This window comes from Pristiophorus japonicus, chromosome 1 (genome assembly GCF_044704955.1).
Source record: "Pristiophorus japonicus isolate sPriJap1 chromosome 1, sPriJap1.hap1, whole genome shotgun sequence".
In the NCBI taxonomy this organism is placed as follows: domain Eukaryota; kingdom Metazoa; phylum Chordata; class Chondrichthyes; family Pristiophoridae; genus Pristiophorus; species Pristiophorus japonicus.
Window position 1 is genome coordinate 484,995,055 of NC_091977.1, and position 22,591 is coordinate 485,017,645.

General features: G+C 44.4%; 1 protein-coding gene across 4 annotated transcripts in view; it reads left to right on the forward strand.

Annotated features, from left to right (window-relative positions):
• elp6 (elongator acetyltransferase complex subunit 6) overlaps window positions 1-22,591 on the forward strand; it is a 51,597-nt gene that overhangs the window by 16,215 nt on the left and 12,791 nt on the right. For 2 of the 4 annotated variants that reach the window (XM_070894980.1, XM_070894994.1), the window contains exons 2-5: window positions 7,310-7,388; window positions 15,761-15,831; window positions 16,291-16,424; window positions 20,754-20,946. In XM_070894980.1, coding sequence (XP_070751081.1) covers window positions 7,310-7,388; window positions 15,761-15,831; window positions 16,291-16,424; window positions 20,754-20,946 — 477 coding nt within the window. The remainder of the gene's footprint in view (window positions 1-7,309; window positions 7,389-15,760; window positions 15,832-16,290; window positions 16,425-20,753; window positions 20,947-22,591) is intronic. The other 2 variants (XM_070894989.1, XM_070894998.1) reach the window with 2 other exon arrangements.

Genomic DNA, 22,591 nt, shown 5'->3' on the forward strand with positions numbered 1-22,591 from the left:
CATTTGTTTATTGAACCCTTGCAAAGGCTTGCATTTTAATTTTCTTGATATTTCTGTGTGTGAGGGTGAGGGAGTGCATTCTGTAATTAAAGATAGACTGTGATAAACGGGACATATGCACTTGTTTGAGACTATTCAAATTCTTTGTAGCTGTTCAATGTTTTAACATTTTTTAATAAAACCACATTGCCCTTCCATGATCAGCACTGAGGCTTCTTGCAGCTTTCTCCCCCTGCCGTCGGTCGGGCCCGTCGGGAACGGCTGCCTGAACTTCTGAGGCTTCCTGCAGCCTTCTCCCTGCCTCCCCCCTCCTGCCGTTGGTCGGGTCCGTCGGGAACGGCTGCCTGAACTTCTGAGGCTTCCTGCAGCCTTCTCCCTGCCTCCCCCCTCCTGCCGTCGGTCGGGCCCGTCGGGAACGGCTGCCTGAAAGGTCTGCCTGAAGCACTTTCACACAGGTAGGAACATGGTTTATTTAATCTTTTCTTTGCTTATAAATTTTTATTCAGGTTGGATTTATTTGTATAATATTTGACTAAGTATAACTAAGGATTTATTGTAGAATGTAATGACTTCCCTTCCCCCCCTCCCCTCCCCCCCCACCTCGTTCCCGACGCCTAATTTGTAACCTGCGCCTGATTTTTTAATGTGTAGACAAGGTTTTTTCAAGCCTACAAAAATCTTCACTTGCTCCATTCTAAGTTAGTTTGGAGCACGTTTTCACTGGAAACTTTCAAATCAGGCGTCAGTGGCCGGACACGCCCCCTTTTGAAAAAAAAATTCTACCTGACTAGAACTGCAGAAAACTTAAATGTGGAGAATTTCGATTTCTAAGATACTCCGTTCTCCACCAGTTGCTCCTAAAAATCAGGAGCAAATCATGTGGAAACTTGGGGCCTAAATGTGGAGAATTGCGATTTTTAGGATACTCCAAAAAAAAACTAGTTGCTCCAAAAAAATAGGAGCAACTGCTGTTGAAACTTGGGCCCATAAGGTTACTACTGCACAAGGTAAGAGCTCACGCGGTTGGGGGTAATATTTTACCATGGATAGAGGATTGACTAGCTAACAGAAAACAGAGAATTGGGATAAATGGGTCATTTTCTGGTTGGTAAACAGTAACAAGTGGGGTGCCACAGGGATCATTGCTGGAGCCTAAACTATTTACAATCTATATTAATGATTTGGATGAAGGGATCAAGTGTAATGTAGCCAAATTTGCTGATGATACAAAGATGGATGGAAAAGCAAATTGTGAGGAACATGCAAAGAATCTGCAAAGGGATGTAGACAGGCTAAGTGAGTCGGCAAAAATTTGACAGATGGAGTATAATGTGGGAAAATGTGAGTTTATCCGCCTTGGTAGGAAAAATAAAAAAGCTAATTATTATTTAAATGGGGAGAGATTATAAAATGCTGTGGTACAGAGGGATCTGGGGGTCCTTGTATATGAAACTGAAAAAGTTAGCATGCAGGTAAAGCAAGTAATTAGGAAAGCTAATGGAATGTTGGCCTTTATTGCAAGGGGGATGGAGTATAAAAGTAAGGAAGTCTTGCTACAACTGTACAGAGACCACACCTGGTGTACTGTATTGGTCTCCTTATTTAAGGAGGGATATACTTGCTTTGGAGGCTGTTCAGAGAAGGTTCACTAGGTTGATTCCTGAGATGAAGGGGTTGTCATGAAGAAAGGTTGAGCAGGTTGAGCCTACACTCATTGGAGTTTAGAAGACTGAGAGGTGATCTTATTGAAACGTCTACAATTCTGAGGGGACTTGACAGGGTAGATGCAGAGAGGATGTTTCCTCTCGTGGGGGAATCTAGAACTAGGGGGCATAGTTTCAGAATAAGAAGTTGCCCATTTAAAACGAGGATTTATTTTCTCAGTGTCGTGAATCTTTGGAATTCTCTACCCCAGTGAGCTGTGGAGGCTGGGTCATTGAATAAATTTAAGGTGGAGATAGACAGATTTTTGAAGGATAAGGGACACACGGTTTATGGGAAGTGGAGTTGAGGCAAAGATCAGATCAGCCATGATCTTATTGAATGGCAGAGCAGACTTGAGGGGCCAGATGGCCTACTCCTGCTCCTATTTCTTGTGGTGTTATGGTCCATTTGAGCCACCTCCTATCCTTCTCATCTAACTCTCTCAGCATAACCTTTTACAGGTTGAGTGTCCGAAATCCGGAGTTCCAAAATTCAGAATGTTCCGGAATCGACACCGGGCCGATCCGTGGTGGGGTCGTCTGGAAACCAGAAAATGTGCCGAAATCCGGACCCCACCACCCCCGACCTTGCCCCAGTCCTCGGCGGCCCGACTTCGCTGTGACTCCGCCCGGCCTGGCTTCGCCACGGCCTCACTCCCCCTCTCCCCCTTACCTCGGCTGCCCGACCCCACCTATCTCAGCCCAGGCAAAAATGTTTCAAAACCCGGAAATATCTGGAACGGCCTCGGTCCCAAGGTTTCCGGATTTCGAACACTCGACCTGTATTCCCTTCTTCCTCATATGGTTGTCAAGCTTCCTTTTAAATGCATCTATGCTATTCGCCTCGACCACTCCGTGGTAGTGAGTTCCACATTCTCACTGCTCTCTGGGTAAAGAAGTTTCTTCTGAATTCCCTATTTGATTTCTTGGTAATCGTCTTATTGATGGTCTCTTGTTTTGCTCTTGCGGCACTGGAGCTGCGGGTGGATTTACTCTGGAGCAAGTAAAGGGTACACAGCCAGATAGGGGATGGGTGACCAACAGGAAGAGCAGTGGAAGGAAGGTAGTGCAGGGGTCCCCTGCGGTCATCCCCCTGCAAAACAGATACACCGCTTTGGGTACTGTTGAGGGGGATGATCATCAGGGGAGAGCAGCAGCAGCCAAGTTCATGGCACCATGGGTGCTCTGCTGCACAGGAGGGCAGGAAAAAGAGTGGGAGAGCTATAGTGGTAGGGGATTTTCTTGTAAGGGGAATAGATAGACATTTCTGCGGCCGCAATCGAGACTCCAGGATGGTATGTTGCCTCCCTGGTGCAAGGGTCAAGGATGTCTCTGAGCGGGTGCAGGACATTTTGAAGGGGGAGGGTGCACAGCCAGTTGTCATGGTGCATATAGGTACCAACGATATAGGTAAAAAACGGGATGAGGTCCGACAAACTGAATTTAGGGAGCTAGGAGTTAAATTTAAAAAGTAGGACCTCAAAGATAGTAATCTCAGGATTGCTACCAGTGCCATATGCTAGTCAGAGTAGGAATCGCAGGATAGCTCAGCTGAATACGTGGCTTGAGGAGTGGTGCAGAAGGGTGGGATTCAAATTCCTGGGACATTGGAACCGGTTCTGGAGGAGGTGGGACCAGTACAAACCGGACGGTCTGCACCTGGGCAGGACCGGAACCAATGTCCTAGGGGGAGTGTTTGCTGGTGCTGTTGGGGAGGGGTTAAACTAATATGGCAGGGGGATGGGAACCTATGCAGGAGATAGAAGGAAGTAAAATAGGGGCAGAAGCAAAAGATAGAAAGAAAAGAAGTAAAACTGGATGGTAGAGAAACCAAGGCAAAAATCAAAAAGAGCCACATTGCAACAAAATTCTAAAAGGGCAAAGTGTGTTAAAAAGACAAGCCTGAAGGCTCAGTGCCTCAATGCGAAGCGTATTCGTAATAAGGTGGATGAATAAACTGCACAGGCAGCAATTAATGAATATAAATGGCATCACGGAGACAAGGCTCCAGGGTGACCAAGGCTGGGAACACAACATCCAGGGGTATTCAACACTCAGGAAGGATAGACTGAAAGGAAAAGGAGGTGGGGTGGCGTTGCTGGTTAAAGAGGAAATTAACACAACAGTAAAGAAGGACATTAGCTTGGATGATGTGGAATCTGTATGGATGGAGTTGTGGAATACCAAAGGGCAGAAAACGCTAGTGGGAGCTGTGTACAGACCACCAAACAGTAGTAGTGAGGTTGGGGACAGCATCAAAGAAGAAATTAGGGATGCGTGCAATAAAGGTACAGCAGTTAGGCGACTTTGGGCTAACCAAACTGGTAGCAATACGATGGGGGAGAATTTCCTGGAGTGTATTAGGGATGGTTTTCTGGACCAATATGTCGAGGAACCAACTAAAGGGCTGGCCATCCTAGACTGGGTGATGTGTAATGAGAAAGGACTAATTAGCAATCTTGTTGTGCGAGGCCCCTTGGGGAAGAGTGACCATAATATGGTAGAATTCTTTATTAAGATGGAGAATGACACAGTTAATTCAGAGACTAGGGTGCTGAACTTAAGGAAAGGTAACTTTGATGGTATGAGACGTGAATTGGCTAGAATAGACTGGCAAATGATACTTAAAGGGTTGACTGTGGATAGGCAATGGCAAACATTTAAAGATCACATGAATGAACTTCAACAATTGTACATCCCTGTCTGGAGTAAAAATAAAACGGGGAAGGTGGCTCAACCGTGGCTAACAAGGGAAATTAAGGTTAGTGTTAAATCCAAGGAAGAGGCATATAAATTGGTCAGAAAAAGCAGCAAACCTGAGGACTGGGAGAAATTTAGAATTCAGCAGAGGAGGACAAAGGGTTTAATTAGGAGGGGGAAAATAGAGCAAGGGAGAAAGCTTGCCAGGAACAAAAAAACTGACTGCAAAAGCTTCTATAGATATGTGAAGAGAAAAAGATTAGTGAAGACAAACGTAGGTCCCTTGCAGTCAGAATCAGGTGAATTTATAACGGGGAACAAAGAAATGGCAGACCAGTTGAACACATACTTTGGTTCTGTCTTCACGAAGGTAGACACAAATAACCTTCCGGAAGTATTAGGGGACCGAGGGTCCAGTGATAAGGAGGAACTGAAGGATATCCTTATTAGCTGGGAAATTGTGTTAGGGAAATTGATGGGATTGAAGGCCGATAAATCCCCAGGGCTGCATCCCAGAGCACTTGGGGGAAAAAGCCTGAGAAATTCTGGATGCATTGGTGATCATTTTCCAACATTCTATAGACTCTGGATCAGTTCCTATGGACTGGAGGGTAGCTAATGTACCACCACTTTTTAAGAAAGGAGGGAGAGAGAAAACAGGTAATTATAGACCGGTTAGCCTGACATCAGTTGTGGGGAAAATGTTGGAATCAATTATTAAAGATGAAATAACAGCACATTTGGAAAGCAGTGACAGGATCGGTCCAAGTCAGCATGGATTTATGACAGGGAAATCATGCTTGACAAATCTTCTGAAATTTTTTGAGGATGTAACTAGTGGACAAGGGGGAACCAGTGGATGTGGTGTATTTGGACTTTCAAAAGGCTTTTGACAAGGTTCCACACAAGAGATTGGTGTGCAAAATGAAAGCACATGGTATTGGGGGTAATGTACTGACGTGGATAGAGAACTGGTTGGCAGATAGGGAGCAGAGAGTCGGGATAAACGGGTCCTTTTCAGAATGACAGGCAGTGACTAATGGGGTGCCGCAGGGCTCAGTGCTGGGACCCCAGCTATTTACAATATACATTAATGATTTGGATGAAGGAATTGAGTATAATATCTCCAAGTTTGCAGATGACACTAAACTGGGTGGTGGTGTGAGCTGTGAGGAGGACGCTAAGAGGCTGCAGGGTGACTTGGACAGGTTAGGTGAATGGGCAAATGCATGGCAGATGCAGTATAATGTGGATAAATGTGAGGTTATCCACTTTTGGGGGCAAACAAAAGGCAGAATATTATCTGAATGGCGGCAGATTAGGAAAAGGGGAGGTGCAATGAGACCTGGGTGTCACGGTACATCAGTCATTGAAAGTTGGCATGCAGGTACAGCAGGCGGTGAAGAAGGCAAATGGTATGTTCGCCTTCATAGTTAGGGGTTTTGAGTATAGGAGCAGGGAGGTCTTACTGCAGTTGTACAGAGCCTTAGTGAGGCCTCACTTGGAATATTGTGTTCAGTTTTGGTCTCCTAATCTGAGGAATGACGTTTTTGCTATTGAGGGAGTGCAACGAAGGTTCACCAGACTGATTCCCAGGATGGCAGGACTGACATATGAGGAGAGACTGGATAGACTGGGTCTGTATTCACTGGAGTTTAGAAGTATGAGAGGGGATCTCATAGAAACTTATAAAATTCTGACTGGACTGGACAGGTTAGATGGAGGAAGAATGTTCCCGATGTTGGGGAAGTCCAGAACCAGGGCACACAGTCTAAGGATAAGGGGTAGGCCATTTAGGACTGAGATGAGGAGAAACTTCTTCACTCAGAGTTGTTAACCTGTGGAATTCCCTACCGCAGAGAGTTGTTGATGCCAGTTCATCGGACATATTCAAGAGGGAGTTAGACATGGACCTTACGGCTAAACGGATCAAGGGGTATGGAGAGAAAGCAGGAAAAGGGTACTGAGGTGAATGATCAGCAATGATCTTATTGAATGGTGGTGCAGGCTCGAAGGGCCGAATGGCCTACTCCTGCACCTATTTTCTATGTTTCTATGTTTCCCCACAGGTGGAAGCACTTGTGTCTACTCTCTATCAAAACCTTTGAGAATTTTAAATACATCCATTAGGTCACTCCTTGGGCTTCTCTTTTCAAGAGAAAAGAGAGACAGCCTATTCTTTTAAGTTAATCATGGGATAATCTGGCTGATCCATCCGAAGGCTTGACTAAAAATCAGCTTCTGCATACGCCTGACCGTAAGCCACACTGGAATTAGAACAATCGTCGTGTACAGCACAGAAGGAGGCCATTCGGCCCATTGTGTCTGTGACCGCTTTTGCTAGAGCAATCCAAAATGGATCCTGTCAACCTGCTCTCATCCCCTAGCTTTGTATCTTCCTCTGCTTCAAATATTTGTCCACTCTTCCCTTAAAAGATGCAATGGTCTCTGCGTCAACTACTCCACATGAGCAAAGAGATTTGGGAGTCCAGGTACATAAATCATTAAAAGCCTTTGAACAAGCACACCAAGTTTAATGGAATGTTGGTCTTTATCTCAAGGGGGGTGGAATACAAAGGGGAGGAAGCTGTGCTTCAGTTGTACAAAACTTTGATCAGACCCCATCTGGAATACTGTGTTCCATTTTGGGCACCGCACCTAAGGAGCAAGCCTGAGGTACTGAGTGGCTTACTCCTGTTCCTTGTATTACTATGTGGAAAAGCATTCCATATATTAACAACTTTGCATCAAGAAACATCTCCTAACCTCCCCGCTCACTGTCTTAGTGACACTTTGGGATCAACTCCCTTGCAATAGTGAAATATTGCAGGGAGACTGTGCAAAGGTAGAAAATAAATGAGCAAAGGTTTTGCCCTCGACAAAATTTTCTTCTCTTTTCAAAACAGGGAAAAGGGGTGCTTCTATGTGACAAGCAAACGGATGGCAGTTTCCTTGTACATCACTTCCTTTCTTTTTATCTCAAAGGTGAGTGGCATTGGTTTCTTTGGGGGCAGCATTGCGTTGGAAGTGTTTGGAGTGCTGCAGTTTAACCTATAGTACAGAGTGCATTGCACCACTTGTTTTCAGGCCATGCAGTTTTCTTCAGTGAAGATGCAACTTGCATATTGAGTTTGGCATTGATGCCGCAAGCATGTGATGTGATGGATAGATGTTTGACAGATTGGGCTGTAGAGGGGTATCTGAGGTTGAGTGGGGAAAGAGGTCTAACTTTTGGGCGCCAGCCTGACCAGAATATTCAAAAGGCTTCAAATAATTTCTTAACATAAGAACATAAGAAATAGGAGCAGGAGAAGGGCATACGACCCCTCTGGCCTGCTCCGCCATTTAATACGGTCATGGCTGATCCGATCATGGACTCAGCTCCACTTCCCTGCTCGCTCTCCATAACCCCTTATTCGCTTATCCTTTAAGAAACTGTCTATTTCTGTCTTAAATTTTTTCAATGTCCCAGCTTCCACAGCTCTCTGAGGCAGCGAATGCCACAGAAGAAATTTCTCCTCATCAGTTTTAAATGGGCGGCTCCTTATTCTAAGATCATGCCCTCTAGTTCTAGACTCCCCTATCAGTGGAAACATCCTCTCTGCATCCACCTTGTCAAGCCCCCTCAACCTAGTGAGCCTTCTCTGAACTGCCTCCAAAGCAAGTATATCCTTTCGTAAATATAGAAACTAAAATTGCACGCAGTATTCCAGATGTGGCCTCACCAATACTTCCCTGCTATTATACTCCATCCCCTTTGCAATAAAGGCCAAGATTCCATTGGCCTTCCTGATCATTTGCTGTACCTCCATACTAACCTTTTGTGTTTCATGCACAAGTACCTCCAGGTCCTGCTGTACTGCAGCACTTTGCAATCGTTCTCCATTTAATTAATAGCTTGCTCTTTGATTTTTTTCCTGACAAAGTGCATGACTTCACACTTTCCAACATTACACTCCATCTGCCAAATTTTTGCCCGGTCACTTAGCCTGTCTGTCCTCTTGCAGATTTTGTGTGTCCTCCTCATACATTGCTTTTCCTCCCATCTTTGTATTGTCGGCAAAGTTGGCTACGTTACACGTAGTCCCTTCCTCCAAGTCGTTAATATAGATTTTAAATAGTTGGGGTCCCAGCACTGATCCATAAGAACAGAAGAACATAAGAATTAGGAACAGGAGTAGACCATCTAGCCCCTCGAGCCTGCTCTGCCATTCAACAAGATCATGGCTGATTTGGCCATGGACTCAGCTCCACTTACCCGCCCGCTCCCCGTAATCTTAATTCCCTTATTGGTTAAAAATCTATCTATCTGTGACTTGAATACATTCAATGAGCTAGCCTCAACTGCTTCCTTGGGCAGAGAATTCCACAGATTCACAATCCTCTGGGAGAAGAAATTCCTTCTCAACTCGGTTTTAAATTGGCTTTCCCGTATTTTGAGGCTGTGCCCCCTAGTTCTAGTCTCCCCGACCAGTGGAAACAATCTCTCTGCCTCTATCTTGTCTATCCCTTTCATTATTTTAAATGTTTCTATAAGATCACCTCTCATCCTTCTGAACTCCAACGAGTAAAGACCCAGTCTACTCAATCTATCATCATAAGGTAACCCCCTCATCTCCGGAATCAGCCTAGTGAATCGTCTCTGTACCCCCTCCAAAGCTAGTATATCCTTCCTTAAGTAAGGTGACCAAAACTGCAAGCAGTACTCCAGGTGCGGCCTCACCAATACCCTATACAGTTGCAGCAGGACCTCCCTGCTTTTGTACTCCATCCCTCTCGCAATGAAGGCCAACATTCCATTCGCCTTCCTGATTACCTGCAGCACCTGCAAACTAACATTTTGGGATTCATGCACAAGGAACCCCAGGTCCCTCTGCACCGCAGCATGTTGTAATTTCTCCCCATTCAAATAATATTCCCTTTTACTGTTTTTTTTTTTCCCCAAGGTAGATGACCTCACACTTTCCGACATTGTATTCCATCTGCCAAACCTTCGCCCATTCGCTTAACCTATCTAAATCTCTTTGCAGCCTTTCTGTGTCCTCTACACAACCCGCTTTCCTACTAATCTTTGTGTCATCTGCAAATTTTGTTTCACTACACTTTGTCCCCTCTTCCAGGTCATCTATGTATATTGTAAACAGTTGTGGTCCCAGCACCGATCCCTGTGGCACACCACTAACCACCGATTTCCAACCCGAAAAGGACCCGTTTATCCCGACTCTCTGCTTTCTTTTAGCCAGCCAATACTCTATCCATGCTAATACATTTCTTCTGACTCCGCATACCTTTATCTTCTGCAGTAACCTTTTGCGTGGCACCTTATCGAATGCCTTTTGAAAATCTAAATACACCACATCCATCGGTACACCTCTATCCACCATGCTCGTTATATCCTCAAAGAATTTCAGTAAATTAGTTAAACATGATTTCCCCTTCATGAATCCATGTTGCATCTGCTTGATTGCACTATTCCTATCTAGATGTCCCGCTATTTCTTCCTTAATGATAGCTTCAAGCATTTTCCCCACTACAGATGTTAAACTAACCGGCCTATAGTTATTTGCCTTTTGTCTGCCCCCTTTTTTAAACAGAGGCGTTACATTAGCTGCTTTCCAATCCGGTGGTACCTCCCCAGAGTCCAGAGAATTTTGGTAGATTATAACGAATGCATCTGCTATAACTTCCGCCATCTCTTTTAATACCCTGGGATGCATTTTATCAGGACCAGGGGACTTGTCTACCTTGAGATCCATTAGCCTGTCCAGCACTACCCCGCTAGTGATAGTGATTGTCTCAAGGTCCTCCCTTCCCACATTCCTGTGACCAGCAATTTTTGGCATGGTTTTTGTGTCTTCCATTGTGAAGACCGAAGCAAAATAATTGTTTAAGGTCTCAGCCATTTCCACATTTCCCATTATTAAATCCCCCTTCTCATCTTCTAAGGGACCAACATTTACTTTAGTCACTCTTTTCCGTTTTATATATCTGTAAAAGCTTTTACTATCCGTTTTTATGTTTTGCGCAAGTTTACCTTCGTAATCTATCTTTCCTTTCTTTATTGCTTTATTAGTCATTCTTTGCTGTCGTTTAAAATTTTCCCAATCTTCTATTTTCCCACTAACCTTGGCCACCTTATACGCATTGGTTTTTAATTTGATACTCTCCTTTATTTTCTTGGTTATCCACGGCTGGTTATCCCTTCTTTTTCACTGGAATATACTTTTGTTGAGCACTATGAAAGAGCTCCTTAAAAGTCCTCCACTGTTCCTCAATTGTGCCACTGTTTAGTCTGTGTTCCTAGTCCACTTTAGCAAACTCTGCCCTCATCCCACTTTCGTCCCCTTTGTTTAAGCATAGTACGCTCGTTTGAGACACTACTTCCTCACCCTCAATCTGTATTACAAATTCAACCATACTGTGATCACTCATTCCGAGAGGATCTTTTACTAGGAGATCGTTTATTATTCCTGCCTCATTACACAGGACCAGATCTAAGATAGCTTGCTTCCTTGTAGGTTCTGTAACATACTGTTCTAAGAAACAATCCCATATGCATTCTATGAATTCCTCCTCCAGGCAACCCCGTGCGATTTGATTTGACCAATCGATATGTAGGTTAAAATCCCCCATGATTACTGGCATTCCTTTTTCACATGCCTCCATTATTCCTTTGATTATTGCCCGCCCCACCGTGAAGTTATTATTTGGGGGCCTATAAACTACACCCACCAGTGACTTTTTCCCCTTACTATCTTGAATCTCCACCCACAATGATTCAACATTTTGTTCATTCGAGCCAATATCATCTCTCACAACTGCCCTGATATATTAACAGAGCTACCCCACCTCCTTTCCCTTCTTGTCTATCTTTCTGAATCGTCAGATACCCCTGTATGTTTAATTCCCAGTCTTGGCCACCCTGCAACCACGTTTCTGTAATGGCCACCAAATCATACCCATTTGTAATGATTTGTGCCGCCAACTCATTTACTTTATTTCGAATGCTGCGTGCGTTTAGGTAGAGTGTTTTAATACTAGTTTTTAAACCATGATTTTTAGTTTTGAACTTTCCTGCAGCCCCTTTATATTCAGTGGCCCTTTTTGTTTTTTGCCTTGGGTTTCTCTGCCCTCCACTTTTACTCATCTCCTTTCTGTCTTTTGCTTTTGTCTCCTTTTTGTTTTCCTCTGTCTCCCTGCATTGGTTCCTATCATCCTGCCATATTAGTTTAACTCCTCCCCAACAGCACTAGCAAACACGCCCCCTCGGACATAGGTTCCGGTCCTGCCCAGGTGCAGACCGTCCGGTTTGTTATGGTCCCACCTCCTCCAGAACCGATTCCAATGCCCCAGGAATTTGAATCCCTCCCTGCTGCACCACTGCTCAAGCCACGTATTCATCTGAGCTATCCTGCGATTCCTACTCTGACTAGCACATGGCACTGGTAGCAATCCTGAGATTACTACTTTTGAGGTCCTACGTTTTAATTTAGCTCCTAGCTCCTTAAATTCGTCTCGTAGGACCTCATCCCTTTTCTTACCTATATCGTTGGTACCAATGTGCACCACGACAACTAACTGTTCACCCTCCCTTTTCAGAATGTTCTGCACCCGCTCCGAGACATCCTTGACCCTTGCACCAGGGAGGCAACATACCATCCTGGAGTCTCGGTTGCGGCCGCAGAAACGCCTATCTATTCCCCTTACAATCGACTCCCCTATCACTATCGCTCTCCCACTCTTTTTCCTGCGGCATCCCACTGGTTACTGATTGCCAACCCGAGAATGAACCATTTATCCCTTCACTTTGACTCCTCATCAAGGAACCATCTGGAGTTCACCACACAGTTTATGCCTAGGAGTGAATGATGCCTACATTTGGCTTGCTAAACTATCTTGGATCAACCAATTTGGATTATGTTAGTATTTACACTACCAGCTTCCCATTAGAATCCACACAATCTGCTGAGTAAATTAACCCTTCTTCAAGCTACAAAGTGAATTGAATTAGAGGAGCTAACACTGTCACTGGTGCAATGGCCTGAATTTCCCCAATGTTGAGCTGTAGCACAGTGAGGAGTTGACGCTAGGATGACAGTCAAAGCAAAGGAAAATGCTGTCGTAAAGGTGAAGGGTCTGAAGCAAAGGAACCATATCGTGAGGGTGCTAATGGTGGGGAGGCAGCAAAGAAACTATACCACAGCAAGGGTATCAATGGTGGTGAGTGGGCTAAAGCAAAGGAACGATATTGCAGTGAGGTGATCAGTGATGCGGAGGGGTCAAAGCGAAGGAATCCCTTCCTATGATGCTGTTCCTTTGCTTTGGATGTTTTCCCAAGGTTGCAGTAAAAACCCTGGTGCTATGAATAAGCAAATATTGGAACACTGATACACAGACAGTACAAGGTCCTCAGATAACATGGATAGTGATCTTCTGGACAGATAAGAACCTTATTTATCCTTGAAGGGAAATTGTACTCCCATGTTCATTATTATAATACGTTGGTGTGCAGAGCCATGAAAGTGATTTCATTTAAAGCACAGCTGCCTCCCTATGGTTACTTGGTAAGTGACCCAACCTATCTACCATAGGGTTCTGTACATTTCTTCTTCTTTTAGCCAAGAATTCTGTTCTGGAATCATTAATGATTTGGCTACCGTTGTCTGTACTTGGTATAAAATGCGGAAGTGGGAAATAATAATAATAATCATCATCATCAACATCAACATCAACATCAACATCAACATCAACATCATCAACATCAACAATGATTTGCTTCCACTCTCAAAGTGAGTTCTCAGGTGATTGTACAGTCCAATACGGGAATTTCAGTCTTTGTCACAGGTGGGACAGGCAGTGTTCGAAGGAAAGGGTAGGTGGGGAGTCTGGTTTGCCGCACGCTTCTTCCGTTGTCTGCGCTTGATTTCTGCATGCTCTCGGCGAAGAGACTCGAGTTGCTCAACGCCCTCCTGGATGCTCTTCCTCCACTTAGGGCAGTCTTGGACCAAGGATTCCCAGGTGCCAGTGGGGATGTTGCACTTTATCAAGGAGGTGTTGAGGGTGTCCTTGAAACGTTTCCTCTGCCCACCTGGAGCTCGCTTGCTCTGTCGGAGTTCCGAGTAGAGTGCTTGCTTTGGGACTCTTGTGTCGAGCATGCAGACGATGTTGCCCGCCCAACGGAGCTGGTCGAGTGTGATCAGTACTTCGATGCTGGGGATGTTGGCCTGAGTGAGAACACTGACGGTGCGTTTATCCTCCCAGTGGATTTGCAGGATCTTGCGGAGGCAGCGCTGATGGTACTCCTCCAGCGCTTTAAGGTGTCTACTGTCTTTGAGCCATATAGGAGGGTATCACTACTGCCCTGTAGACCATAAGCTTGGTGCCAGATTTGAGGTCCTGGTCTTCAAACACACTCTTCCTCAGGCGACCGAAGGCTGCACTGGCACACTTGAGGCGGTGTTGGACCTCGTCATTGATGTCAGCTCTTGCTTGATAGTAGGCTCCCGAAGTATGGAAAATGGTCCACGTTGTCCAAGGGCGCGCTGTGGATTTTGATGACCGGGGGGCAGTACTGTGCGGCGGGGTCAGGTTGGTGGAGGACCTTTGTCTTATGGCTGTTTAGTGTAAGGTCCATGCTTTTCGTACACATCGGTGAAGATGTTGACGATGGCTTTGAATTCGGCCTCTGAATGTGTGCAGATGCAGGCGTCGTCTGCGTACTGTAGTTCGATGACAGAGGATGGGCCGACCTTGGATCTAGCCTGGAGGCAACGAAGATTGACCAGGTTCCCATTGGTCCTATAGTTTAGTTCCACTTCAGCGGTGAGCTTGTTGAGAGTGAGATGGAGCATTGCAGCAAGGAAGCTCGAGAAGAGCGTTGGTGCGATGATGCAGCCCTGCTTGACCCCGGTCCGGACGTGGATTGGGTCTGTGGTGGATCCGTTGGTCAGGATCACGGCTTGCATGCGGTCGTGGAGCAGGCGGAGTATGGTGACAAACGTTTGGGGGCAGCCGAAACAGAGGAGGACGTGCCATAGTTCCTCATGGTTGACAGTGTCAAAGGCCTTTGTGAGATCAAAGAAGGCCATATACAACGGTTGGTGCTGTTCCCTGCATTTCTCTTGTAGTTATCACGCGGTGAAGATCAAATATACTGCACATAGCATGGTGACTGTCCACGTGAAGCAGCTGGCCAATCTTGTGTAATGGAGATGATTCTAGATATCGTCGGGCTTTGTTCGATTTATTTTGGGTTGCAGGGAGCATCTAAGCAGAACCTTTTGCTCAGTAGATTAGGTGAGGGGGGCAAAGTCCATTGCTGTGGAATATGTTGACCATGGAAGGATGGACTTGATTGAGTGAGTGAGTCGTTCCTTCATGCGTAACCCTTACATACTTTCTCCAGGAAGGTGCTAGCTATGATCTGTACTGAGGTAGCTGATTTCAGGCTAGGCAGCTGCTACAATTGCTCGTGGCCTTGGCGTCCACAAATGAGGTAGGGCATTCAAAAGAGCCAATGTTTTCACACATGATCCCTACCCAATGAAACCGACTGGAAAGTTTGCTACTGTTTGCAGTCCTTACGACAAGTTCTTGCAGTCTGAGCCCCATTTGACAAGTGAGCATCGCATAGAATCTATAGCAGAAACAGGCTGTTTGTTCTATGCCAGTGATCATACTCCTCACGAGCCGCCTCACACTCTCATTACATGTTTCCTCTACCCTCCCCATCCCTTTTTTCCTTTCTCATGTATACATCAAGCCTGCCCAGAAATGAATCAATGCTAACTGCTTCAACCACTCCACATGTGAAGAAATTCTTCTAAATTTTTTATTTGATCTATTAGTAACTCCTTGTTCTAGACTCAACCACAAATTTCTCCACATTAACCCTGTCAAATCCTTTCATAGTTTTAAAGCCCTCTATCGGATCTCCTAATATTTATTTGACAATGTTACAGGAGTGTATCCTGGACATAGGAAGGAACAGGGCCAGTCCCAATTTTTCAGTCTCAATTTGTTTTAAAAGTACCTTATATTCCTCTCTATTTCTGTCAGTTCCCTCTGAATAAAAACATAAGAATGTACTGGTATTTCATACAGCTTGTATATATTAGGTGTGGCTAATTGGAATTCTGATTTTGGTGCACTGTGGAATTTCCTTCGGGATGTGTTTTTTCAGTTTATAACTGGCTTTCAGTAGAATTATTGGAACCCAGTCTGAAGCTGAGGACTATTTGGGGCAGAGTCAACACTGCTTGAGAGAGTGCTGGAGGCAGAAATACAAAGTGGAAACCTGGCTTAGGTATGTAGCTTTTTCAGAAGTACTGAGCCTAATGTTTGTTTGTGTTTTGCAGCAGGTTGCAAAGTTTGCTTTCTTGGCCTGGTCCAGTCCTTTAATCATTACAGCCTTGTTGCCCAAAAGCTGGTAAGTACGGAAGATGGATAAGCTTGTTAGACTGTGTGGCGATATGTTCAAGATGTTTTTGGTGTTGCTGTTTGGGTAGAAGTGTGTGCTTTTTAAAAACTTTGTGGCCAGGTCTTTTCTGGTTCTTTACATTTCCAATATTATGTACTGTGGTACTCTACTGCTAAGTTCCCATCCATCAGCTCAGCTGCGACGATGGGGCCGAACAAATGCACTCCACTGTTGTTGGTTCTGAACTAGTCTGGCTGCTTCAGTCATCTGTATCCCTTTCTGTGATAAGTCACTCTTGACATTGTCTATCCAGCACTTCCTTAGTCTCCCTCGGCTTCTTGTTCCATGTAGCTCTGAACGCAGGGTCATGAAAGCTACACTCGCTGTTTCTATTTCCTGAAATGTGCCCAAACCATCACAGTCGTCTTTCTCGGATCTTCTGTAATATAATCATGCCTTGTGTTACAGGGAGTTAATCTGTCTGCAGCCAGAGAAAAGGGACAGCTGGTGTTTCTGGAAGGACTCCGTTCTTCTCTTGACCTTGTGCTTGGTGACAGACAGGACATTACACCACAATCACCATCTCCTCTTCAATTTCTAAGGTACTGTACCTTCAGATTCCCATCAGGGACACGAGTAGTGTTCTAAATTGTATTGTGCAATGTTGTAAATGGTGATTCTATTTAGGGGAGTTGAAGAGACTTGAGTTCTAGTTGTAATTTTTCTTTCTCTGACACAAGAACAGGAAATCCACAACAGGTCCATGAGCACGTGAAAGAAAAAAGTTAGTTTGAAATTTATTTTTCTTTCAAGCAGCGACCCTCGTTAGATTTGATCAATTGTTTTCTTTAGGGAAAGAAATCTGCTGTCTACCGGCCTGGCTTATATGTGATTCCAACCTCGTCAACTTGATTGACTTTTAACTGCCCTCTGAAGTGGGCCCAGCAAGCCTTTTAGTTGCATCAGAACCACATCACCTTCTCGAGAGCAATTAGGGATTGGCAATGAATGCTGGTCTTGATAGTAATGCCTGCATTCTGAGAATTAATTTAAAAAATAAACACATGCACACACACGCAAGTGTCTGCCTGAAGCATCCACATAGTCTGTGATGTCTATCTGCCAGTCTGGCCTCTCTTAGTAAGACTACTGTTTTCCGAAAGAAAATAAGTAATTCTAGTAACCTGAGAATTGTTGAGATTAGACAGCAGTTGTAACTGCTGGTAAATATCAGCTCTCAAGTACTTTTTTTCTTTTACTAATTTCAAATTTTCAAACTGTCAGGATGGAATTTAAACTCTCAATCTGCATTATTAGTTCGAGCCTGTGGATTACTATTCCAATAACATGGCCACTACGGTACTGTAACCAGAGGACATCTAAATTTGTGACAAGTAAATTCAAATAGGAAGAACTTACTCACTCACAGGGTGACAGTTTGGCCAGTGAGTAGTAGAAACAAAAATATTTTAAAGAATATTCAGACTGCAGTTGGAATCTATTATGCAGGGTGAGGGTAGTAAAGAGGGGTACTTCAATGAACTAGTATGGTCTTTTCTCATGGTCTTGTGTAGATATTGAAATAAGCCCATTTGATCACTCGCTTCAAATTCCATTAATAAAAATTATACTCCAGAGATCAATTAATTATTCATTCTCAGGATGTGGACATCATTGGCAAGGCTGGCATTTATTGCCCATTCTAGGTTTGATACAGCTGAGTGGCTTGCTAGGATCAGAGGGCAGGCAGCCACGTCATTCCCACTTAAACGTGCAGGTAATGATCTCTGATCATTTAGTGTAAATGTCTTTGCTTCATCCTATTGGGGTGCTTGAAAAACACCTGAATTGGCAAGAAAAGGCTATGTTGCTGTGGTGATAAAGGAGACCAGTAAAAGCTATGCTCAATGAGAATCTCAGTTCGGGAATAGGAGGATGGGATTGTGGAAGACTACCATTCCTGATCTAGTGGACCATCCTTCCAGCTCAACTGCTCTATGGATGACAGGTGAAGATAGGATTGAGCTCTGCTGTGGAGACCTCTCCTGCTGGCACTCATTCTCAAGGCTCACGTGTATATTGACCACTTGCATGAGCTGCCCAAGGTTGTATGGTATCTGAACCCATACCCTAGGTACCTGAAGGATTGGTGAGAATTGCAGGAACGGTGAAGCCAGTCCCTGTATATGGTTTCACTTCCCCTTCCTTCCCCACACCACCCTCCTCCCTTGTTCACAGCTCTATTGTAGGTAAACTTGAAATGGAATGCCTGTTCTTTTATCTGACAGCATTATTGGCCTTGATTTCAGCAGTTGTTTGAATACTATTATCTGGCAATTGAAACGCAGCTCTGGAGAGCAGCGGTCAATGTTAAAATCTGTGTCACAGCCGTGACCTGCTGATTACATAGTGGATGCCCTTGAAAAGAGAAGGGCTGCAGATGTGAGGAGCTGGAGGCTGTCACACTGGTTAAAATGTATCTACTGCACCATGATGGTGCAAGGAATGTCTGAAGGGCAGTAATTTGTGGCTTTATTTTTCATAATCTGTTTTACTGTTTTTTTCATAGAATGAAGAAATAACTTTCAAAAGCACCTTTCACAACCTCGAAGTCCTAAAGTGCTTTACAACCAATTAAGTACTTCTGAAGTATGATCACTGTTCTAATGTAGGAAAAGTGGAAGCTAATTTGCGCACAGCAAGGTCCCACAAACAGTAATGTGATACCAGATAATCTGTTTGTGATGTTGATTAAAGGATAAATTTTGGCCAGGACACTGGGGCCAATAGTTAAGGAATGGGGAAGGGTGTGTGAAATCCACCATTCCTTTGAATAATGCCGTGGGATCTTTTACGCACATGCAAGAGGGCAGACTGGGCCTCAATTTAACGTCTCATCCAAAGGACCGCACTTCCGACAATGTAGCTTTCCCTCAGTACTGCACTGAAGTGCCAGACTAGATTATGTGCTCAAGTTCCTGGAGTAAAGCTTGAATCCACAACTTTTTGACTCGGGCGAAAGCAAAGCTGACACAGACCTTCATCTTTCTACGCCACAGACTGTCCCCCAGTTTCTCGGGTAGACATGCAAATAATTTACTCTCCCCTCAACTGCTTGATGGGTGTGCACACAGGCACTGAATAGTGCTCCTACACATTTTTATTTTACTTGTCTCACTAATGGCACTCTTGCCTTTGAGTCAGAGGGTCACAGGTTCAAGCCCCACTCTAGGAACTTGAGCACATAATCTAGGCTGATACTTGAGCACAGTACTGAGAAAGTGTTACACTGTTGGAGGTGTTTTGAATTCCACTGAGTGAGTCTACCTGTTAAGGTGAATGTAAAAGATTTGACGTCACTTTGAAGAAGAGCAGGGGATTTCTCCTGGTGTGCTGGCCAGTACTCATTACTCAACCTACATCACCATAACTGATTATTTGCCTCATTGCTGTTTGTGGAAAATGCATGGTTTTCACGATAACAAAGCATCTTGACTATGTTGCTGAGGAATTATCTAGGTCCAGTTGTCACTGTCCATGAGGCAGAGATTGGGAGTTCACTGTACAGAATCGCAGCTGTAAATCTACAACCAGCTTTCTAATAATGCCAATTAAAACAGTGTTAAGGGGCAACTATGAAATTTGTTTTGCTCATTACAGTGAGGGTTACCAATGATGAGAAATGGTGTTTAAAGTTAAGTATGCCCAAATGACAACTTTCATTTATATGGTACCATTAACGTACAAAATTCTACAAGCTGCTCTCCATTGAATTAGCAGAGAAACAGATGCCAAGCTTTGGGAGCGAGTAGTTTGGAGAAGTGATTGAAGGCTTGGTGAAAAAGATGGGAGAATTTTTTTTTTCTTAAAGAGGATAGAAAAATGGAGTGGCAGAGATGTTTATAGAATGAGTTCCAGAAAGTAGGGCTGAGGTGGCTTAAGGATCTCCTACCAACAGTAGTTAGAGAATGGGGTTGCACAGGAGACCAAAGTTTTATGACTCTCAGATTTGAAGGGGTGCAAGCCTTGAAGGAAGGGGATTTGGACTGCAGAGGAAGTGAGGAATGAGGCCATGGATAACTTTGAAGCTGAGGATTTTAAATTGAATTCTTAGGTGATGGGAAGCCAGTGTAGGTCACTGAGGAAGAGGATAATGGGTGAGTGAGGCTTTGTAGTATATGGGCACCTGCATTTTGGACAAGTTGGAGTTTATGGTAAGGGTGTATAACATTTTTCCCCAACTATGTATTTTAAATCTCCAATGCCTGTTAAAGCATATCTGGTAACATTTATTTTTTTTAAAACCTACATCTTTGTGATCTGCAAGATAATAAGAGTTGAGTGGCAGGTCATGGTCAGTTTTTAAACTAGGTTCTCTGAGGTCACATGACTTACTTTTACCAGTCCTTCCTCCCTTTGCCACTCCCAAGACCAGGTGTCATGGCAGCTAGTTAAATATGGTCGACTCCTGCATGTTTACGTGTAATTTTAAACTCATCCCCATCGCTTTTACTTCCCTTGCTTGTTACAGAAAAATAGTATGCCCTTTATACGTTAAATCGCTCATAGAGACATCCCCTCCTATTCTTACTACCTTAAACGCATTGACGCCTTGAATGGTGTATATTGCACGGCACCAGCTGCTTCCTATACTACATGCACGTGGCCATTCTTCATGTGAGCCTAAATAGTGAGTGTTAACATGGTGTATTGGATCATGGAAAGCATCGTAGCCTCTGACATCCGTACGTGAATTTTAGGGTTCAATGGAAAATCCTTTCTTTCACCTTCCCACCAAAATAGTGGTTAGATGATGCCAAGTTTGGGTATTAAAAATCTCTTGATTGCAGGATGAAGTCAAGACTGAGTAGGGGTTTCAACGTTTCAGCTTGCGACGGTAGCATCTCATCAGTGAATATTTTATCTTCCAGCTCTTCCAATGCAAGTCTTCAGTGTCTCTATGAATTTGTTCGTATATCGCTATTGGAGACCAGCGAAACTACTTGGAAATTTTCAGTACTGATTGTAGATGATCTCAGTGTCCTGCTCAGCCTAGGAGTGAGTGCTGTAAGCATTCTGAATTTCATGCATTACTGCAGAGCTACAGTATGCTCAAAGCTTAAAGTAAGTTTTTTTCCCCCCACAATCTCCATAAGCAGTCTGTATTTCTTAGGCTTGGTGCTGCAACATGTTTGTCCATTTAATTTGATTTTCTTCTCTATAAACTGAGCTTCCAATCTCCACAGGAGGGCCCAGGTAAAGTGCTGTGAGAAGCTGCGATCTTTACTTTAGTGTTGCTGATCAGCAAAAGGGATTAATGGGATGATGTTCTAAATTGCTCTTCAATTAAAATAACTTTGTTTACTTTATCTTGTCCTCGAGGTTGTTGTGTGTGCTGTGAATCCTATCTAGCCTTGATCCTATCAGGGTTGAAATGCAGCGAGGGTCTAATAGTGAAAGCAACCTGACTCCGGACTTATCTGGTTCAAGTTTCTGTCAGATAAGCTGTATGTCATGCAACATGTTACACTGAATAAGAATTATTTTGTTCTCTGTTTGTATAGAGAGTGGTAACTGGTACGATAACCATTTTTCATGGGATTTTAACTTAAAAAGGCCTCTGGGTTGCTAGTCCATTACCAAAGCCAATGACATAGAATATACAGTACAGAAACAGGTCGTGTTTATGCTCTACTCGAGCATCCTCCCATCATTCCTCATCTAACTCTCAGCATAACCTTCTATTTCCTTTTCCATCATATGTTTATGGCTGCGTCTATTTGTACTAACTGAAATGCAGCCGTTTCTCTGATTTGCTCGACATTATCACATGACCGATTGCCGATTGGTCACCTTGGAAGATAAGCCACACCCTGAAGTTCCTCTGGAATGTGTAACTGGAACTGCCCAGTCCAAGTTCTGAGTGACTTTCCAATTTTTAATTCGATCCATTTTGACTTCAGAAGCCACAGAGAATAGATCTCCCCAAAAGCCACCAAGTTCCAGCCGAAGTCCATTACCCCAGCTCAAGTGCTGCCTCCCACAGCCGAAGTCCACTACCCCAGTGTAAGTGTATCTCCCCCCGCCCCCCAATTGAAGTCCGTTACCCCAGCACATGTGCTGCCTCCCACAGCCAAGTACCAGCCGAAGTCCCTTACCCCAGCGCAAGACGTTACAACCCCCCGCCCCCCTCCCCCCCACCACCACAGATGGGGAATTGTGTGCGGATTGTTAACAGGTTTATTGGGTATGAAATAAATAGTGACAATGTCGTGACTTCTGGATTTCAGCCACCCCAACGATGCCCCTTGTAACACACGCACCGAGCATGCACGCACCATCTGAGCTCCCTCTCTCTCCGATTTACCCCCCCCACCTGTGTGTCTCTCCTCCCCGCCGCCCCACCCAAAACAGCGCTCTCTCTCTCTCTCTCTCTCTCTCTCTCTCTCTCTCTCTCTCCCCCTCCCTTCCTCCCTCCCTCCCCCCTGGCGCAGCTCTCGGGGGGGCCCCTCCACCCCGCAGCTCTCTTTCCCCCCCCCACCCCAAGCTCCCCCCCTCCTCCCAAGCTTGTCTGCTCTATCAAACTTTCATAATTTTAAAGACGTCCATTAGGTCACCCCCTCAGCCTTCTCTTTTCAAGGGAATTGACGATACCCTAGTTAAGGTCATCTGTTTACTGGATTTAATAAGACCAGTTTCTGATCAAGATTGCATCTCTCTTTCATAATGTTTTTGTTACGGAACTAATTCTGTTTTTTCTTGATCTGTC